The sequence below is a fragment of the Ochlerotatus camptorhynchus genome, unplaced genomic scaffold, assembly GCF_037179485.1.
Source record: "Ochlerotatus camptorhynchus isolate MF236.1 unplaced genomic scaffold, CSIRO-AGI_Acam_v1.1 ptg000025l, whole genome shotgun sequence".
NCBI classification, from domain to species: Eukaryota; Metazoa; Arthropoda; class Insecta; order Diptera; family Culicidae; genus Ochlerotatus; species Ochlerotatus camptorhynchus.
Window position 1 is genome coordinate 1,297,346 of NW_027040517.1, and position 18,496 is coordinate 1,315,841.

At 38.9% G+C, this 18,496-nt stretch overlaps 2 protein-coding genes and 1 long non-coding RNA gene across 3 annotated transcripts; 2 read left to right on the top strand and 1 right to left on the bottom strand.

Annotated features, from left to right (window-relative positions):
- Positions 1-2,800: 2,800 nt before the first annotated feature.
- LOC135707646 (uncharacterized) lies at positions 2,801-3,326 on the top strand. Its single transcript, XR_010518252.1, has 3 exons — positions 2,801-2,870; positions 2,928-3,095; positions 3,190-3,326. It is a non-coding gene; the product is annotated as an uncharacterized LOC135707646 (long non-coding RNA).
- An 8,157-nt stretch (positions 3,327-11,483) lies between these two features.
- LOC135707656 (G patch domain-containing protein 1 homolog) lies at positions 11,484-14,379 on the top strand. The gene is made up of 2 exons (XM_065229506.1): positions 11,484-11,611; positions 11,670-14,379. Exons 1-2 carry the CDS (start codon positions 11,551-11,553, stop codon positions 14,261-14,263), a joined length of 2,655 nt encoding a protein of 884 aa, XP_065085578.1. The 5' UTR covers positions 11,484-11,550; the 3' UTR covers positions 14,264-14,379.
- A 118-nt stretch (positions 14,380-14,497) lies between these two features.
- LOC135707663 (oxysterol-binding protein-related protein 11) lies at positions 14,498-15,461 on the bottom strand. Its single transcript, XM_065229518.1, has 2 exons — positions 15,204-15,461; positions 14,498-15,143 (listed from the first exon to the last, which is right to left on the bottom strand). The coding sequence occupies exons 1-2, from the start codon at positions 15,286-15,288 to the stop codon at positions 14,602-14,604; spliced, it is 627 nt and encodes a 208-aa protein (XP_065085590.1). The 5' UTR covers positions 15,289-15,461; the 3' UTR covers positions 14,498-14,601.
- Positions 15,462-18,496: the final 3,035 nt, after the last annotated feature.

An 18,496-nucleotide genomic window follows, 5' to 3' on the forward strand; every position in this document is an offset into this window, starting at 1 on the left:
AATGCTCAAAGCAATTCCAATGGTTATATTCTGTTGGATGGTTGTTTCGCAGGTTATTACACTATTCAATATCCAAACAGCCCTACATGCTTTTCTTCAGCAAGTAATCTCTTAACTATTGATTTGGCCTTATACCTTGTACAGACATACAAAGTACACTGTTGTACCATAGAGGTAACTCTAAGACTAAATAGAAGCTCCCGAAATAACGTGCTCAACTTTTTGGCTCAGCTCTGGTACTCTCTTCGGTCCCAAGCTAATCGATTCACCCCTCGAAACATAACGGCGCCGGTGGTGTAGTGGTAAGCGTGATTACCTCTCACCCCAGCAGGCCTGGGTTCAATCCCAGTCGGCGCCGCCGGGATGTTCTGAGGCATAACATCTCTGATCACGCCTTCCTTCGGATGGGAAGTAAAGCCGTTGGTCCCCGGTTCATGAGTCTCACTCATCAATCTATGCTGTCAGCAGGAACTCACAACGATAGGGTGTAGTCCATAAACAGGGCAGCGGGATTAGCAATGGCAGATAACTGTATCAAGAGCAAATTTTCATTATGTCGTAAGTAACATTCGCACCGATCCGAGAAAAATAAAGTTTTGTTTTGATGACCGAAAAGTTATTCCTATTTCCAATTAAACACATATAATCTCATAGTGATAGCAATGTTTAACATATTTAGCCGGGTAACAAAGGCAAATCGCTAGCTTTCATGCTAAGAAATACTGGTTTTTGAGTCAAAAGTTATTATACGTCGTTTGGTGGCCCCTATTGTTACTTAAGGGGGGAAGAATTAGAAGGCCTAAAATGAGGCCTATCTTTGAGAGTGGATTGCGAGTAGGGAAATAAATGAATGTTAGCGATTCTTTATGTATGTTATTAAGGATTTAATGAAGATTAATTATCAGTGACATTTTTTTTAAATTTTGCAATTTAGCCCAATTATTATAGGGTTAACTACCCCATTTCCAGCCTATTAAGCACAACCCGCATATAGTCTTTCTTAATCTAGCGCAGTTTAGCACCAAACGGAATTTTATTATCACTGATGGCTTCCAAATTTATTTACCTTTCCGTAAGTACCGTAAGATTTGATAAATATAAACTAATCGTTGAGATATTGTCAAAAGTCTAACACTGCTTCTTAACGCCAAACGCATTGAAACGCAATTGTAACGCCAGTGAATTCTCTTCGGCCTATCGGATGAAGATAAAAAATGATTCGGTCGGAGCGCTTCTTTTGTTTTTGGGAATAATCGGTGCAAACCTTCATATCACGTGTTCTCATTGACTTCGTTCGGTAGCTTATTAACTAAAGTATCGTACCAAATGCATAATTGACTTGTTGACTATGAAATCATGGATTTATTAGAAGTTTTCTGCTCGATAGGGCCAAAATGGGCGATTAGGTCGAAGTAGTTCTCTACCCTAAATAATGTGAAGTCAATTTTTTAAAGCAGCACTTCGCGCCGTGCAGTCCCTACGTCCATGATCACGTCTGAAAAAAAACAGGGCATTAAATTTGAAGGTACAGCGCACAACATGAATTAATTCGTATGTAAAAAAAAAATGTTTTTTTCACAAAAAAATTTGAAATTGAAAAAAAAAATTTAAAAAACCCTATTTTTTTCGACTTTGTTTATAAAAAAAACATGTTATAACAAACAAATCTAAAAAATCTTTCTATTCATGTTGTGGAGAATTTAATTATGAACATAAAACAGAAAACCGGAATCGATTTGAATGAAAACTCTGACCTGTACATTGCACGGCGATTTTGAAAACGCTACTTTTCAGTAGAAGCATTTAAAGTTCAACTTTGACATGTTCAGCCATTTGACATGCACTCACTGAATTAACTTTTTAAATAAGTTCCGGACGGCTTTATGCTTTTAAAGGCTCATTCCCAGATACATATAGAGTAAATTAAGCCAACAAATTTTTTTTCGAAAAAAAATTCTAATTGTACTTCCCCCCTTAAGTCAAAGTGTATTTCCCAGGATATTCGAGAGAATTATCAATTACGTCTCCTTACGTGCAGCCCATTCATCATTTCAGGACCACCGAAATCATCTTAGCAACAAACAGTTCGATTTATTCACTTTAATAATGAGAAAGCGAAACGACGAAAGTACACTTTTCACGGGTTTCTCAGTGCTGTTACTTAAGGCAAACGGCATCTCCATAGAAATCGGGTGACTTAAGTAACATCGAAAACTATTTTGATCGGAAGGTGATTACGTCAAAAAGCAATTCGACTGGTAAATAAATTTAAAAATGGGATGTGATCCTATATTTGGACAGTATATAGTGTAATAGTAGGAGCATCGATTGACACTGATAGCTCGACTTTGTTTACCTTTGTTACATTCGACGTAATGAAAATTTGCTCTTGGTATCATGATTGTTATGCTCAAAAGCCACAGTGTAAAAAAACTCCAAAATAACCGCAAAGGGAGGGAGGCATGGAAACTCCTTTCGAGTCCAGAAGAACGCAGCAAAACGAAAGGTAGTAAAATCATCAATGAATATGAAAAGTTCCCAAAAATTACATTTTTTTCACTTTATTTTATAGTTTTTGGTGTATATGTAAATACACACAAAAAACAAAAATTGTACCAGTAAAAATATTGAACTTTCAATTTAAAAGTATCAACAATTCGTTTCAATTCAATTTGATCTTATCTTGTAGTTTTAAAAGCTCAAATTTTCAAATCGAAAATTGTTTTACTGTCAAATTTACTTCTTCATGGGTAGATTTCTACCTTTTTATGGGTTATTCTACGGTAGCGTGAGTATATAAAAACAAAACGCGCTAAACATTAGGTGGAACATTTTACCAGCCACCAGCCTGTGCATCGACCCATGCAACAGTTGAGTATTGAAATTATTCCCTGTCTCGATCAAGAATAAAATATTTAATCTTTCAGTAGAATCCGGTCGTCCATTAGAACGTGAAAACCTACCTGGAACTACCTGAAGGACGTCTATACGGCTCTAGAAACGAGCAGCTCGCCAATTCCGGTAGTGAAATCGAACACGAGCACAAGAAACTCTCGAACAGACGCAAACCTCGCAAATGTCCGACAAAGATTCCAGTAATGACCTTAAATTTCCCCCTGCTTGGACAAGATTATTTCAGATTATACCCCTTACTTTTACACTCTCATTAATTTCTATATACCATTCTAGATTAGATCCACGACGCTTCGCTGGCTGCTTCCCACATAGAACATGTCCTCTGCGAAGCCACCAGTTCATTGAGTTTGTTGCTCCGTACTGGACCACAACAGACATGGATGATGCAGTGCAAAATCTGACTGCTGCTATACGACGTCTATCTAACCATACAAAAATCTAATAATTATCATGTAAACTATAAAAATATTCAATATTAAAACATAAATTTATTTTTGGAATTTGAAATTGAAGCACAAAAATAGGAATTTTATAATTAATAGATTTTTAAATAAAAAATTTGATTGTTATGATTGAAAATGCTGGTATTCATACTGAAAATATTGATTTTTTAAATCGAAATGGTACATATTATTGTAACAGTAAGGAACTTTAATGTTAATAGTTTGTTTTGGTTAAAAAATAATCCACTTTTAATTTCAACACTGTGATGCTTTTGAATTGACAGTAGTACAATTCATTTTGAAAGTTCAAACTTTTAAAAGTAGTGAGTGGACTACTTTTGATTTGACAGTTGGCTAACTTTTATTTTGAAAGCTAACCGCTTTCTACCAAAAAGAACCAACGCAAACTTTTAATTCTACCAACGATTTTTTTTTAATTTCAACAACGATAATTTTTTGTGTGTAGATTTTGGGTTTGCTTTCTTAAATCTAAATTTTTGACGTCACATATTACTTGCGGTTTTGGTGGTGGGTCTTAGCTAATGGCGGTGCAGGGTGGTGGTGCTGGTGCGGTGGCAGCGGGGAGGATGCTGGTGCTGGGTATCGGTAGTGTTGCTGGTGTGCGGGTGCGTATCGTGAATCACGGAACTTCCGAAAATGTTCCCACACATTCCCTCACGGGGCATGCAGTTTTCGCCGGGCCAGTTGGCCAATCTGGACAGGTAGTGGTAACCAGAATTCAAAATGGCTGAGCCTACAATTTTATCGCCGAGGAATGCAATGGCGCCGATTCCCGGACAATAGCTGTCGATGAAACAAAAGAAAAAGGCCCTTAGTGGACCTAACCACCTGGATTAGTTACAAACACCCAATGCTGTTTTTGCCCTGCCCCAAATCACCAATTAAACCGCAAGCTTACAAACTCACCCAGATCTTTCACAATATAACAAAAGTATACAATAAATTACCTTTTTCTTACAGACGAAAATGTTCAGAACAATGAACATTTAATGTGGGGTGACAATAGGTCACACTACCCTAGATTGTGAACAAAGGAACACAATTATGGCGGTAAGCTCCAACTCGGATTAACTTTTAATACCGTCCCTGTTTGGATGATCTGCGAATTGTTTGCATAGCATCGTGTTGAATAACTCTGATGTCGACATCAAAGCAGCCGGACATTCTTGATTGGGATTTAATCCGAGGATAATACCGATTGGAGCTTACCGCCATTAGTGTCTAAATGTTTTTATCTCTAACAATACTAACCACTTTTTATTTTTATGTTCACTAACTTTACTAACCCTGACTCTAACTTTTCTGGTACGCACTAGACCCTACAATTAAAGAAACAAATCACATTAATTAAAAACTTCACTACCGACACATCGCCCTTTCGGCGGACTTACGGGAAAACTTAGCACGGTGCGCACTGAGACTATTCCCGAGTGCGGTCAAGAAGGAAATGAATTTACTTCTGCTAACACGCCAAGCAATGACCGAAAAACCATGAACTACGAGCGAACCCGAATTTCACTGTATTTATGTTTTCAATTTATCTGCATTACCTCTCCCCTTGCCCCATCTATGGACAACCTTTTCGGCAGAGCGCCTGCTGTCAACCGGTTTCATGAGAGTGAGTGGTGCCGCACGCGAATGGAACGGTATGGGAAAGTGAGCGACCAAAAGCAGAGTTGGATTTAGGACGACCATTCTACAACACTGTTGTACAGTCGATTATGATAGTCACAAGCCCACATTCTGGAACCATCGGTTACACTTTTGAAATATCCTCGGAAATATCCCAAGAAATAATTTCTAATCCCAACAGCTCTACCCGTATAAACGTGAACCATAACTTGGCCTTACCGAAAATGGTTAAAACATGTTTACAATTCCTGCTAAACTTTAACTGAAATGGTTATGGAACTTTACATAAGCGTTTGTGTGATAAAGTTTTAACCGAGGTTTTGTATTATGGTTTGTATTATGGTTTTTTGGAAATGAACCTTTCAAATAATGGGTTGTTAAGAACCATTACCATTCAAAATAGCTGAGCCAAAAAGTTGAGCACGTTTCTTCGGGGCCTTCTGGTATTAGAGTTACCTATATGGTCGTAGTAGCATAGAGGTTACTCAAAGACTAGAAGCTCCCGAAGGTGCTCAACATTTTGGCTCAGCTCTGGTACTCTCTTCATAGGAAAATCCACGAACCCCTCATTTTATCTGTCAAACTTTCATAGCGAATCAAAACAAACATTGTGTAGTACTAGAATGTTGACTAGAATGGGATACGTTAATCGATTTGCTTGGAAAAAATAGGCTAGTCAAGTAGTGAGCCAATTTAAAATCGTTAGTTTCGTATTGATTGATGGTGATACCCCGTACAGACTATGGCTTATATCATGTAAAATAGGCTGTCTTGCAATGAGCACTCATACATAGGATTTCCAGTGAAAACTAGATGTATGAGTGCTCATTGCAAGACAGCCTATATTACATGATATAAGCCATAGTCTGTACGGGGTATGAGCATAGAGGCGAGGGGGACGACTCTATCTACGATGCAAGAAATATTGTGTTTCGCTGTGGCTAGCTGCGCGTACGCTGAGTAGGTAGACAGAAGATTTATCACGATTTTGAAGATTTCCTGCAAAAAGATGATTCGCGATGCAAGTAGATGCGAGAAATGTAAGAAGATTTTTCGAAGATTTATTCGCTAGTGTTAGATTTGTTGAGCATCTAGAATTGAGATTTAGATGTGTCGCCCCCCTCGTATAGAGGTAACTCTAAGACCACTGGGTCCCGAAGAAAATCATTATTATTTTTGGCTCACTCAGTACCAGAACAACGGTCCCAAGCAGTCCCAAGCTATTTCACTCACCCCTGCATGTTCTGCATGAATCCACACACCCCTGATGTTATCTGTCAAACTTTCATAGCGAATCAAAACAAACATAGTGTAGTAATAGAATTTCAACTAGAATAGGGTACGTTAATCGTTTGCTTGGGACCAATAGGCTACTAAAGTGGTGAGCCAATTTAAAATCGTTAGTTTCGTATTGATTGTTGGTAACTCTAAGACTAGTACACAGCAAAAAAAAATGTAATATCGATCAACGTAATTCAAGCTGATGTATGAAATAATGATGTAATAGCAAAAAGCAGATACAATATTACATCAATGGATGTAATTTTGTTCGCAAAATCGATGTACATCGTACAATGTGATATAACACAACCGATGGATTGACCTGGTTGCAGCAGTTTCGATGTAATATTCAACAACTTTTTTTGCTGTGTAGCACAAACGAAGTGACAGACGACTAACTGGCGAAGAAATCAATTAAAATAATGTGGTTCGCTGTAATAGAATTTTCTTCGAAGCTTTTGCCATCATCCACCAGATGAGATAGTATTTTTGTTTCGATTTGAACATAGTTGGTTTTATGTGCAATATGAGCTTTGACAGTGTGCAAAGAGTGTATCATTTTGTCATTTTTTATGCATTTCAGTTTAGAGTAGAGTGAAAGAGATAGAACCAAAACATTCTAGTACAATCCATTAGTAGTGTTGCCATGTGGTACAAGCCAGTAGTAATGGTGTTGCCATGTGGTACACTGAAAAATTGCAATAGCAGGTGCGTCACCAAAGTTTTCGAGCCGCTCCGTCTGTCACTTCGTTTGTGCTAGTAGGTCACGAAGAAACGAGCTCTACTTTTTGGCTCAGCTCTGGTACTATCTTCGGTCCCAAGCTAATCGATTCACCCCTCGAAACATAGGAAATTCCACTAACCCCTCATTTTATCTGTCAAACTTTCATAGCGAATCAAAACAAACATAGTGTAGTACTAGAATTTTGACTAGAATGGGGTACGTTAATCGATTTGCTTGGGACCAATAGGCTAGTCAAGTAGTGAGCCAATGTCAAATCGATAGTTTCGTATTGATTGTTGATACGGGGGCGAAAACGAACCACTTTTCAATTGACCACTTTGTCAAGCAGTTTTGGCGTGACTTTCTACCAGCGATTTTACAAAACTGGACCAACTAAATTCTATATTTTTTATGAAACGCACAAATGTTGGCTATTTTTCTCGTGGTTCTAGAAGAAAAAATCTCAAAATAATGTTTTATTTCAAAGTTCGAGTGGTAGTAAACGTAATTTTAACTGCTCGAATGAAGTGGTTAATTAAACGCGAATCGATTGGCCGACTTGAAGTGCGTAAGATACAGATAGAGATAGATATAGAAAAAGATAGAGATAGAGATTAAAGAGTAAGAAGCCAGTTTTCTCCTCTTCTTCTTAGATTTCGACCGGTGTTATACAATAATTTCGCCGTTTCTTACACAGCAAAAAAAAATGTAATATCGATCAATGTAATTCAAGCTGATGTATGAAACAATGATGTAATAGCAAAAAGCAGATACAATATTACATCAATGGATGTAATTTTGTTCGCAAAATCGATGTACATCGTACAACGTTATATTACACAACCGATGGATTGACCTGGTTGCAGTAGTTTGGATGTAATATTCAACAACTTTTTTTTCTGTGTAGATCGTTTGCTCCGATACGGCTGGCATTTTTTTCTATGTTCCGGATTTGGCTGACTGAGTGGCTTTTACTCAGTTTGACATTTCTCGTTTACTCAGATTTTGACAAGCTAATGCATCACAGAGTCGATGTTATAATAAGAGTCCCAAGAGAAAATGTTGCGAACAAGCAGCACTGTTTGTGATTTATTTTTCGTCAGTGTAAACGGGAACCAGAATTTTTTGTTGCGTTAGCTCGGATGACTTTGATTCAGAAGTGAAAAATTTCATATCGATAACGGAGCTTCTGTGAGACAAAAACAATTTTAGATTCCAGGAATGATTCAATAGTTCAAGCTCTATGGTTCAAGGTTCAACGGTTCAACCGTTCAACTTTAGCTGCCAATTTTATCTGCAACCTGAAAATACGCTGATGCGCACTTGTCGAATGATTTTTTACATAATGGCGATCTGTGTTTACCTCGGTTAGCAGGTAAATAGTAATCGTTTTGTTTTCCAACCAAACAGCATTTCTGTTGATGTTACCATATTCACAAGGCAACATGGTAAATTTGAAGTATTTTTCAACCATGAACACAGAGAACAGACGTCCAAGTTCGGTCAAAAACTTGTGTCGTCGCCGTTACGTAGCGCTAGCATCTCCTGATTTCCTCTATAAATGTATCACTTTCGACTAATTTGGCGCTAGTATCGATAAATTATCGGTCTAAAATTGCCACTTGGCGCTACCAGCACTTAGCGTCTAGTGTAAGTTTTGCAACGCCAGCGCCATCATGTTGTCAAAGAGGGTTTAAAGTGGGGAAGTCGCCGTTAGTGACGCTTAAGTGAAATAGAAATCTGTTGTTACATTCAGAAAAAGTTGACCCAGCTTTGCTCAACCTCAACAGAAAACGACCATCCATTCCGAATCCATTCCGGATCCTCCTCCGATACCGAACATGGAAAGAAACCGGTATGAGGACCAGTGGCAGAAACGGCAAAACGACGCTAATAACACAAATTTGCACCGGTTCCACTGAACTAGAACCCCCGGACACCAACCCCGACGGGTCCTCGCATCCCGGACTAGGACCCCAATACCCACAGGTCACCCTTAATCGCACCCGAAAAAGAGCAGGAATTAAGATGCCCTGCCCGCAGATCTTTTTTTTTCATTTCTTTGCAAACCGTTTTATCACAGAGAACAGACATGGAGGCTCGAACAAAATTTCTCTAAAAACTTGTGTAAAGATTCCTATTCGACTTAAGCGCCACTAACGGCGACTTCCCCACTTAAAAACCCTCTTTGACAACATGATGGCGCTGGCGTTGCACAAATTACACAAGACACTAAGTGCTAGTAGCGCCAAGTGGCAATTTTCAACAGAAAATTTATCGATACTAGCGCCAAATTGGTCGAAAGTGGACAATTTATAGAGAAAATCAGTAGATGCTAACACCACGTATCGGCGACGTTCCCACTTATTTTACACAAGTTTCTGACCGAACTTGAACGTCTGTTCTCTGTGGTTTACGTTTAAATTTACCTCAAATATTTTTGTGACGACGATAGTTTTTTCTGCGTGTTCAAGCAAAAGATTCCACGGAAAAATTATTAGTTGTTGTTTATGGACCGATTTGACCCAAAAATCGTCTGTTTTACTTGGAAAATTTGGGAACTATCCTCCTTCTAGTAGTTCTCACTTCGAAATGTAGGTGGCGAAAGCTTGGAAAAGTTTCACAAGACACAGAGAACAGACATGAACGCTCGAACAAAATTTCTCTAAAAACTTGTGTAGAGATTCCTATTCGACTTAAGCGCCACTAACGGCGAAGTTTCTGACCGAACTTGAACGTCTGTTCTCTGTGCTGCAAGACGCCAATCTCTTAAATAAAGATAAATAAAAAAAAACTATATCAGTGCTAACATTTGAAAACGGCGCAAAAGCCATTTGTAAACAAATGGTTTGTGGGCCCTTTACTCGCTACCCGAAGAACGCCCACGCAAACCAACAGCATCGTCAGGAAGGGGAAAATTTCCCCTACCCGATGTTGCTGTTGTGTCGCGTGGGTGTACTTCAAGTAGTGAGTAAAGGGCCCACAAACCATTTGTTTACAAATGGCTTTTGTGCCGTTTTCAAATGTTAGCACTGATATAGGACTCAATTTTGACTATAAAGGATGCATATTCGGCTAAAAAGGGACTACGCCTGAAATGTGTTATTTTTTACACGTTTTATGACTATCTGTTACTCATAAATGCATAAAATTTATTCATTTTTGTACTAGTAATTGCTCATAAATGTGTAAAATTTTACTCATTTTGTGGGTAGTCCCGTTTTCATTTAAAAATGCGTACACGGTAACCAGCGTAAACACATAAATGAGTATAAAAATACACATTTTTTAGGTTTATATGCAGCTGTCAAAAAATGTGTAAATTTGGGGATCTTAAAATGTGTAAAAAAAATACACATTTTAAGAATGTAGTTCCAGTCAAAAAATGTGTATTTTTATACTCATTAATGGGTAAAAAAATACTTCAAACTTTGCTCTATCCTGCCTTGTTTACGCACGTAATTTGTATATATGTCAGTGAAGTACACCAGGAAAATGAAAGAACTACGGTCCAAGCTGGACAGTGCAACGATGGACATACTAGAGGGTAGGTGGTTTATACTATTTTCATAGTTAAGTTTTAGAAAAATAATCATAATCAATGTCCGGTGTCTCGCTTGCTTGCTTCATAATGATGTTTGTTTTTTCCTTGATTTGTTTTCCGTGCTGAGCACCAATGCTACTGACGCCAGGAAGGCAGCTCCCATACCTGGATCCTACCTATCGATCCATGAACTCATGAACCGGGGACCAATGGCTTTACTTCCTTTCCGAAGGAAGGCGCGATTCTCGGCGTGATCAGAGATGTTATGCCTCAGAACATCCCAGCGGTGCCGACTGGGATTGAAATCAGGCCTGCTGGGGTAAGAGGTAATCACGCTTATCACTATACCACCGGCGCCGTTACTAATTTTTTTTTTATGGCATTCCTTTTTTTAATAAAATATTATTGTATTCGAGCAATCTTTATTTAATCTTTGACACAAATAAGAAAATTCCGAAGTTAATAAAAAACCATGCGCAACCATTCCCTAATACAAAATAACCATAAACGAACGACAACCCAAATAATAGAACCATTCCACAAATGGTTTGGATGATACCGGAACACGTCGTTAAGCAAAATAACCATAACAATTTTATTAGGGTTGTATTTAAGTTCTAGAAATGATTACTTTTTACACATTTTGCTGTAAAACCCGTTCTTGAAAAATGTGTAAAAAAAACACTTCTTTTGACGTTTGCTGGGTTTACACATAAATGTGTAAACGCAGTTTACACATTTTATGAGTAGGCCCATTTTTTCTCGAAATGTGTGAAATTTTACACATTAATGTGTTTACGCTGGTTACCGTGTACATCATAAAAGAGTTATTTGCGATTACCGTGTTCTTCCGACTCTTCTGAAACGTCATAAAAAAAAAAAACAAAAATAAGCAAAAATACTACGCATAGCCTAAATTTTTTTGATATAGCAGCATCAACTTCGAAGGAAAGATTCATTGAAATTAATTCTCTAATTCAATCGCTATCATGGATGAAGATGAAGAGACCTTGTGTAGATTTGGTACGCCGTTGCCAACATATGAAGAAGGTAAGATTTACCATTTACTAAAATTCTGTGGCTGGCTGCTGATTGTAGTTCGTTTCAGACGAGATTCCCGCTAAGAAACCCGTTTCAGTCGAAGATCAAATTGTGTTGGATGTAAATGGAAAACGTCGATTTCATGGGGCATTTACCGGTGGATTCTCCGCTGGATATTGGAATACCGTTGGCTCAGAGGAAGGCTGGAAACCGGCAGAATTTAAAAGCTCCCGCAAGGAAAAAGCTGCTTCCAGATCACAAAATCCAATGGATTTTATGGATGATGAAGATCTAGGGGAGTTCGGAATCGCACCGCAGCGGGTTCAAACTAAGGAAGATTTTGCCCATTCTAGCAAAGCCACCAAACGTCAGCTAGTTCAGAGCAATTGGAGTGGGCCTATTCCGGGAACTCCTGTATTAAAGACATTGCTTGAGCCTGCAAAAGAAAGGACTGCGGTGCGGATGCTCAAAAACATGGGATGGCGTGAAGGACAAGGTATTGGTGAGAGGCAGAGTAAAGTTGAAAAACAAAAAGCTAAGAATCGCAATGATAAGGAACTCTTCGTGATGAAAATGTATGGTTGTGAACTTCCCAGTGGAGGAATTCAAAATGCAAATGAAGAGGATTCTGATAGCCAAAGCGATTCTTCAGATTATGAAGTCACATTTGCTCCTGATGATTTTGATCCCCTCTTAGCAGCAATAAAAGATAACACATTTGGTTTAGGTTATTCAGGGCTCGAACGAGGATCTGTCGTTGCCCAAAGATTTAACCTATTTGACACATTGGAAATAGTCGATAGGAATAATAAAAAATTATCAATTCGAGGTCAAGCTTTTGGTGTAGGTGCCCTGGAAGACGACGATGATGAAGATGTTTATGCAAAAGACGACATGTCTCGGTACGACTTCTCCCTGGAAGATAAATCAAAGGCTCCGGCAGCAATCAAATCCAGCGGATATGCCAATTGTTTGGAGGGATTTTGTCCGTCAAAAAAAGTGGTGAAAGGAATGAAGAAAGTCTTTCGAGTCAACCTTCCTGGTAACTTTATGCCACGGAATTGGTTACAGAGGCGTACCCGGTTCGAGCCCTTGGATGAAACAAAAGAAAAACAGTTTCTTGAATCGAATCGGTACAGAATACAAGGATTAGGAAGGCATGATTTGGATCCGGAGAAACGTGCCCAGGCTTTAGGAGAGAAGCCACTGGATAAATCGAAGGATACAAAAAACTCTATATTGGACATCATTAACAAACGAAAGGATTCTTTTGTTACTAGTAAAGTCATGAATCCAGACGAATTGAGTTCAAGCCAAGCTGATGGACAAAATCAAATTGAAGTGAAAAAAGATCCCCTAAAATTTGATATCCTATTAGCAACTGGCAATCTTGGAGCTACCAAGGAAGGATTCAAACCATTCATAGCAGACCCAGAAAAACAAGAAAGGTACGACAAGTTTGTCTCTTTCACACCTACGGATAAATTAAAATCCAAAGAAGAATTTCTAAATTCTCTTCAACCGCTTGGTATGTCTTCGTGGGATCGCGAGCGCGAATTTAAAGAATTTTCTCAAGCTCAGCGAATGTACCGGCCTCTGGATGGTTTAATGTCTGACCGATTTGTTACGGAATCAAGCTTGATTTGCGAGAAGGAAACCGTTGATCCTACAAAATTGTTGGACATCAAAATGAAGCGAGATCGATCAATATGGAAGCCAAACAAAGATCTCTGCAAACGTTTCAATGTACCGGAACCATTTGGCGGGATGCTAGAAGAAGAAAAAACGAAAACTAAAAACAAGTTCTCTGTATTCGATTATCTAGAAGCACCGGTACACAGTAAGTCGAACTTTGTAACCCCAGTCGTTATTCCAAAACGCAGCACAAAAGATGAAAAAGGCACCGAATCTGTTCCCGTCAGGGTTTCCGCGAAAGATTTCTTTTCGGGAGTTGATAAGCCTAGTACAAGCCATGAGAAGCGTAGTTCTACTGTCATCCCAAAACCTCATGTGCAAACGATTGGTGCGAAGAAACCGGAGAATCGAACTGACTTGGAACAGAAAGTACTGGAGAGCATTAATATGAAACCGGAAGAAAAGAAAGATCTCTTCAAGTCTATTTTCTGTAGCAGCGACGAAGATGAAGAAGCCGATCCAAAACCATCAGAAGCCATACGAACAGATTCGGCATCCTCAATGAATGAAACCGACAAAATTAAACTGGTGGAAAGCTTGGTAGCAATAAAACCTGCGAGCCAAATGAATGTACTGCGTAACAACTCTCCTCCACGAGGTATTTTCAAAAGTATTCTTGAAATCAAAAGGACAGAACCTGATTCAGGGGTTCGCAAAATTACTGCAGATTCTGAAGACTCGTCGTCTAGTTCCGAAGATGATGAATTTTACGGGCCAAAGCTACCATCCCAAACGGCCAACGAAGTTCCCACTTCTTCATCATCATCATTGGCGACACAACACCAGCTGGACGCCCGGTTGAAAGCAATAATCGAGAAAACTGGCTCCCACTCCATCGTTGAGGAATGGGTTGAAAAAGATAAAACTTCCAGCAAGAAAAGCAAAAAGAAAAAGCTTAAGGAACACAAAAAGTCAAAAAAGAATAAGAAAGCGAAAAAGAAGCATAAACATAAGGATAGACGATAATGCATGTCTCTCTCTGATATAAATCATTGTTGCCCAAAATTCACAAACTTACTATAGCATCCGAAATCCTAAATTAAATACTATTTTTGACTGTTTTCTAATTAATTAGGGGCTGTTCACAAACCTTAAAATCCCTCCCTCCCCCAAATGTCCACAACAGCTTGTAATGTTCGGAATCATTACACAGACAAGGGGTTAGTCGCTTTTATTTCTAAATTATTTATACTACTATTGTGTCAGTTTTACTTAAACATGCAACATTTGATTGCGCGATAAATTTTTTAAGCAGCAAGTTTTGGATGTGAGCGAGAATGAGTTTGAAAATGTATAAATGCATCTTAAAGGCTTGAAAATGTAGGCTCAAGCTCATGATGCCTTTGAAGCAAACCTAGACACTGAAGTAAACAATGCGTATTTGCTGCAGAAAGAGCTTTCAGCATCAATAAATCAGGATCTGTGTGTACTAGGGGATCCGATACATTTTCGATTGCACGGGCTAGGGCTGCATTGCTTAGTTCGGTTTGTTGCATTTGTTGCCGAGCGGCTCCAAATGCATCGTGTGCAGCAAGCTGATCTCTCGGTGGTAATGAAGTAGCAGAATTCGAATGACTTTCTACGATGGCTCTCAATCCGTCTACCCATTCTTGTCTGGCCCGGGCATCTCCTGCTCTCAACTTCAACATATCGCCCGATGCACAATTGACCGTGAATGTTTTAGAGTCCTCGTCACTAGGGCATATCACTGCACCTGCCAAATGAACTTGACCTCGAGGTGAATTTCCTATGATATTTGGATTTGAGTCATCATTAGATGGCTCACACAGATAATAGCTAAGCAATCCCGCTTGAGCATCCACCGTAAACCATCGATACTGCCATCCTACAAAATAAATTGCATTGAGCAAACAGAATAGACAAGAACACACCCAATGTTTTCTACCTTTGACAACATTAGTATACTTGTACAATTGACCACTGAGTTGTTGTCGGTTCATATTTAAAATTTTGTTCAAACTTGACTCCATCTTCCTGGTTGCTGATGAAGTTTTCTATTACGGTTCTTCTTAAGTAAATCTTGTAAAATGTGTTTTAGACGTTGTCACCAACTAATAACTTTTAGCTAGTTATAAAAAAAACTAGCAGTAACTGTTCGGATTAATATTAAACAACAAATTTCGACGGATCACATTGCCTTCATCAGGTTCCATAAAAAACAGACAAAACTGACTGAAGCACAATCAACAAAACCTAAGAGAAGATGAGACAATTAGGTTTTGCACCGTCGGGGTTAACCTCAATCTGATGACAGTTCAGTGGTACTGTTTACGTGGACTTAGTCGATTTTTTCTTGGGTGGATTTTCTCGATAATTTTTCAGAGTGCAGAGCGATGTAAACCACACTTCTGCATTGTCCTTTCACCGCGCTGTTCCTCGACAATTTTCAAGTTAAAATTCGGAAATTTTAGAATTAGGTTTTGCACCGTCGGGGTTAACCTCAATCTGATGACAGTTCAGTGGTACTGTTTACGTGGACTTAGTCGATTTTTTCTTGGGTGGATTTTCTCGATAATTTTTCAGACTGCAGTGAGATGTAAACAGCATTTCTGTAATGTTCACGAGCAACATCCTTGCAACGCGCTGTTCCTCGACAATTTTCAAGTTAAAATTCAAAAAAATTAGAAATTTTATTTCGAAAAAACGACTAAGTGCTTGTAAACAGTACCACTGAACTGTCAAAAAGGTTCAGCCGATTAACACTGAGTTCATTTATGACGTCACGCTGCAGTACCTAATACTGGGGCGAAAATGAATCACTTTTCTGTCAAACGCGAACCAGCTCGTGATTGACCGGTTTGAAGTGCGTAAGATAAGTGGACCCTACACGATTGCTGTTATTGACAATAATCGTATTGTCAATACATTCTATATTGACGTCAATACATCGAGATTGACAATATTTCTGAATTCACATCATTAAAATTATTGTCAATAATTTAAGACCAACCATCGAAATGGCCTCAACTCCATTTTATAAACAAACCTTCTAAGGCCATTTTCTCGGGAACCGAAACCTACATTCGCAATCCTAAACCAATGAGGTACAGAGAGAGTTGGCGCAGATCGTGAAGTAGGGTTGTATTAGTAAACCAAAAAATCAACGTAAACGCAAGTAGTGACGTCACTACTTGCGTGTACTTGCGTGTATCGTACAGGGGTTGTGTGAGTGATTGCTTCACCTCGGTAATCCAGCTCATTGATCCTAAACCACAATCGGGTAGAGGAGAATTTCCTCTACCTGTTCATTATGTTGTTTTGCCTTGGCGGACTTTGGTTTGCGATAAAATGGTCTTGTTTACAAAATGGAGTTGAGGCCTTTTTAATTGTTGGTCTTGAATTCCCCTTCGCGTCAATATTGATGCGTGTGGGGTTTGCTATTGGTGTTGACGGCACCGTCGAAAGATTTGCTCTGTCAGCAAATATAGACAGTTTCTTATAGGAATTTTCGGTGGAGTGAAAGGATAGTACAAAGTCCGCCATGTTTCACGCACAGTCTGACGTTTGCTAATGAATTTTCTCATAGGAGTAAAGAGCTACAGAGTCGCCGTCAACGCCAATAGAGATAGAAGGAGATAGAGATACACTGTAACTGGAAAGTACCCATTAATGGGTGAAAAAGTGCCCATTTCGAAGTAAAGTAGGTAAACTCATTTAATGGGTAAAACGTCTTTACCCATTAATGGGTAAAGACCTTGTACGTCACATCATCGGGTACTTTTTTACCCATTTTTAAATAATAATTGGCTTTATAAAATGGGTACAAAGTACCCAATTTTGAAATCCTTAAACCATGATTTTTCTTTTAGAATTTGTATGATTTATGGATCATTGAAAGAGCCACAATGAATAGTTAAGAATACAAAACGTTATTTATATTTATATCTTTATTTCACCATTTTCCATCCAGTGGTCTTTCCATCGTTCGTGCAAGAAATGGTGCTCCCAAAGCTCTCCTGGGATCTCCTTGCTGATCCGGCTAGTTCTGTCCCTGCAAGTTTCAGATTGATGTTTAGATGTGGGCAGAAAGAAATAAAATAAGAAATACCTACTTTTCAAACGAGCAATTTCCATTCGACATCGTTAAGACACTTTGCGACTGAAGCGAGGACTGGAAGATGTTATCTAAGTTGCTTTTCACCCATTAATGAGTAAAAAAGTACTCATTATTCTCGCCCGAAGCGCTCTGAGAAATGGGTAAAAGAGTACCCATTATTTGAAATTGAACTTCACCCATTATTTGACAGCCTCATATAGTCATCAAAAATGGGTCCTTTTTTACCCATTAATGGGTACATGGCAGTTGCAGTGAAGACAACATATCGAGAAGACTGCGAGGAAGACTGGCAACTCTACCATTTTCTCATTCGACCGCTATGAGACCAATGAGGTACAGAGAGAGGTAGCGCAGATCGTGAAGTAGGGTTGTATTAGTAAACCAAAAAATCAACGTAAACGCAAGTAGTGACGTCACTACTTGCGTGTACTTGCGTGTATCGTACAGGGGTTGTGTGAGTGATTGCTTCACCTCGGTAATCCAGCTCATTGCTATGAGACCTCGATGAGACCGGCACAATCGAGTCATCTGCCGCGAAAAGGTAAATGCTTCGAACGAATTGGATAGCAAAGATTACAACCTCAGAAGAATGGTTTGTGTATTTGCTCATTTATCTATGCGTTACTTCCACCTTCACTCGAGCACAGCGCTACTGTATTTGTCGCTTAGATTCTGGCGGTTCTTTCCCCGTAGAAATAAGCCGATACCATGGAGGCACCACATTTGATCCCGGACCAGGATGCCAACACTCACAGACCACCCTTAATCGACTCCGAAAAATAGCTGGAATTTAGATGCCCTCTCTGCAGATATTTTTTTCGAATTATTTTGCTTTATAGCGCATTCAAATACCTTCTAAAATTATTTAAAAACAGGCTTGATATAAAAAAATAATTTTCAGAATTTTTAATTCATTAGATGTTATCATGATATTTTGTACTTATTAGATACAAGAAGAACTTGAAAGGCAAGTGTCACATTGAGATAGTCACAATCAGCGATTTTACGACTCGCGAGCGCTCACTCTGAGTGAACGCTCACGAATCATAAAATCACTGACTGTAACACAACACTCTGGAAGCGAAAATGACAGATTTTATGTGTCAGATACTTGCCTTTCA

Bases quoted from the DNA above. Each gene is read 5' to 3' on its own strand.
- LOC135707656 (XM_065229506.1), top strand. From the start codon at position 11,551: ATGGATGAAGATGAAGAGACCTTGTGTAGATTTGGTACGCCGTTGCCA. The intron at 11,612-11,669 runs GTAAGATTTACC...AGTTCGTTTCAG, and splicing joins GTTGCCAACATATGAAGAAG to ACGAGATTCCCGCTAAGAAA.
- LOC135707663 (XM_065229518.1), bottom strand. From the start codon at position 15,288: ATGGAGTCAAGTTTGAACAAAATTTTAAATATGAACCGACAACAACTC. The intron at 15,144-15,203 runs GTAGAAAACATT...TTTATTTTGTAG, and splicing joins GTATACTAATGTTGTCAAAG to GATGGCAGTATCGATGGTTT.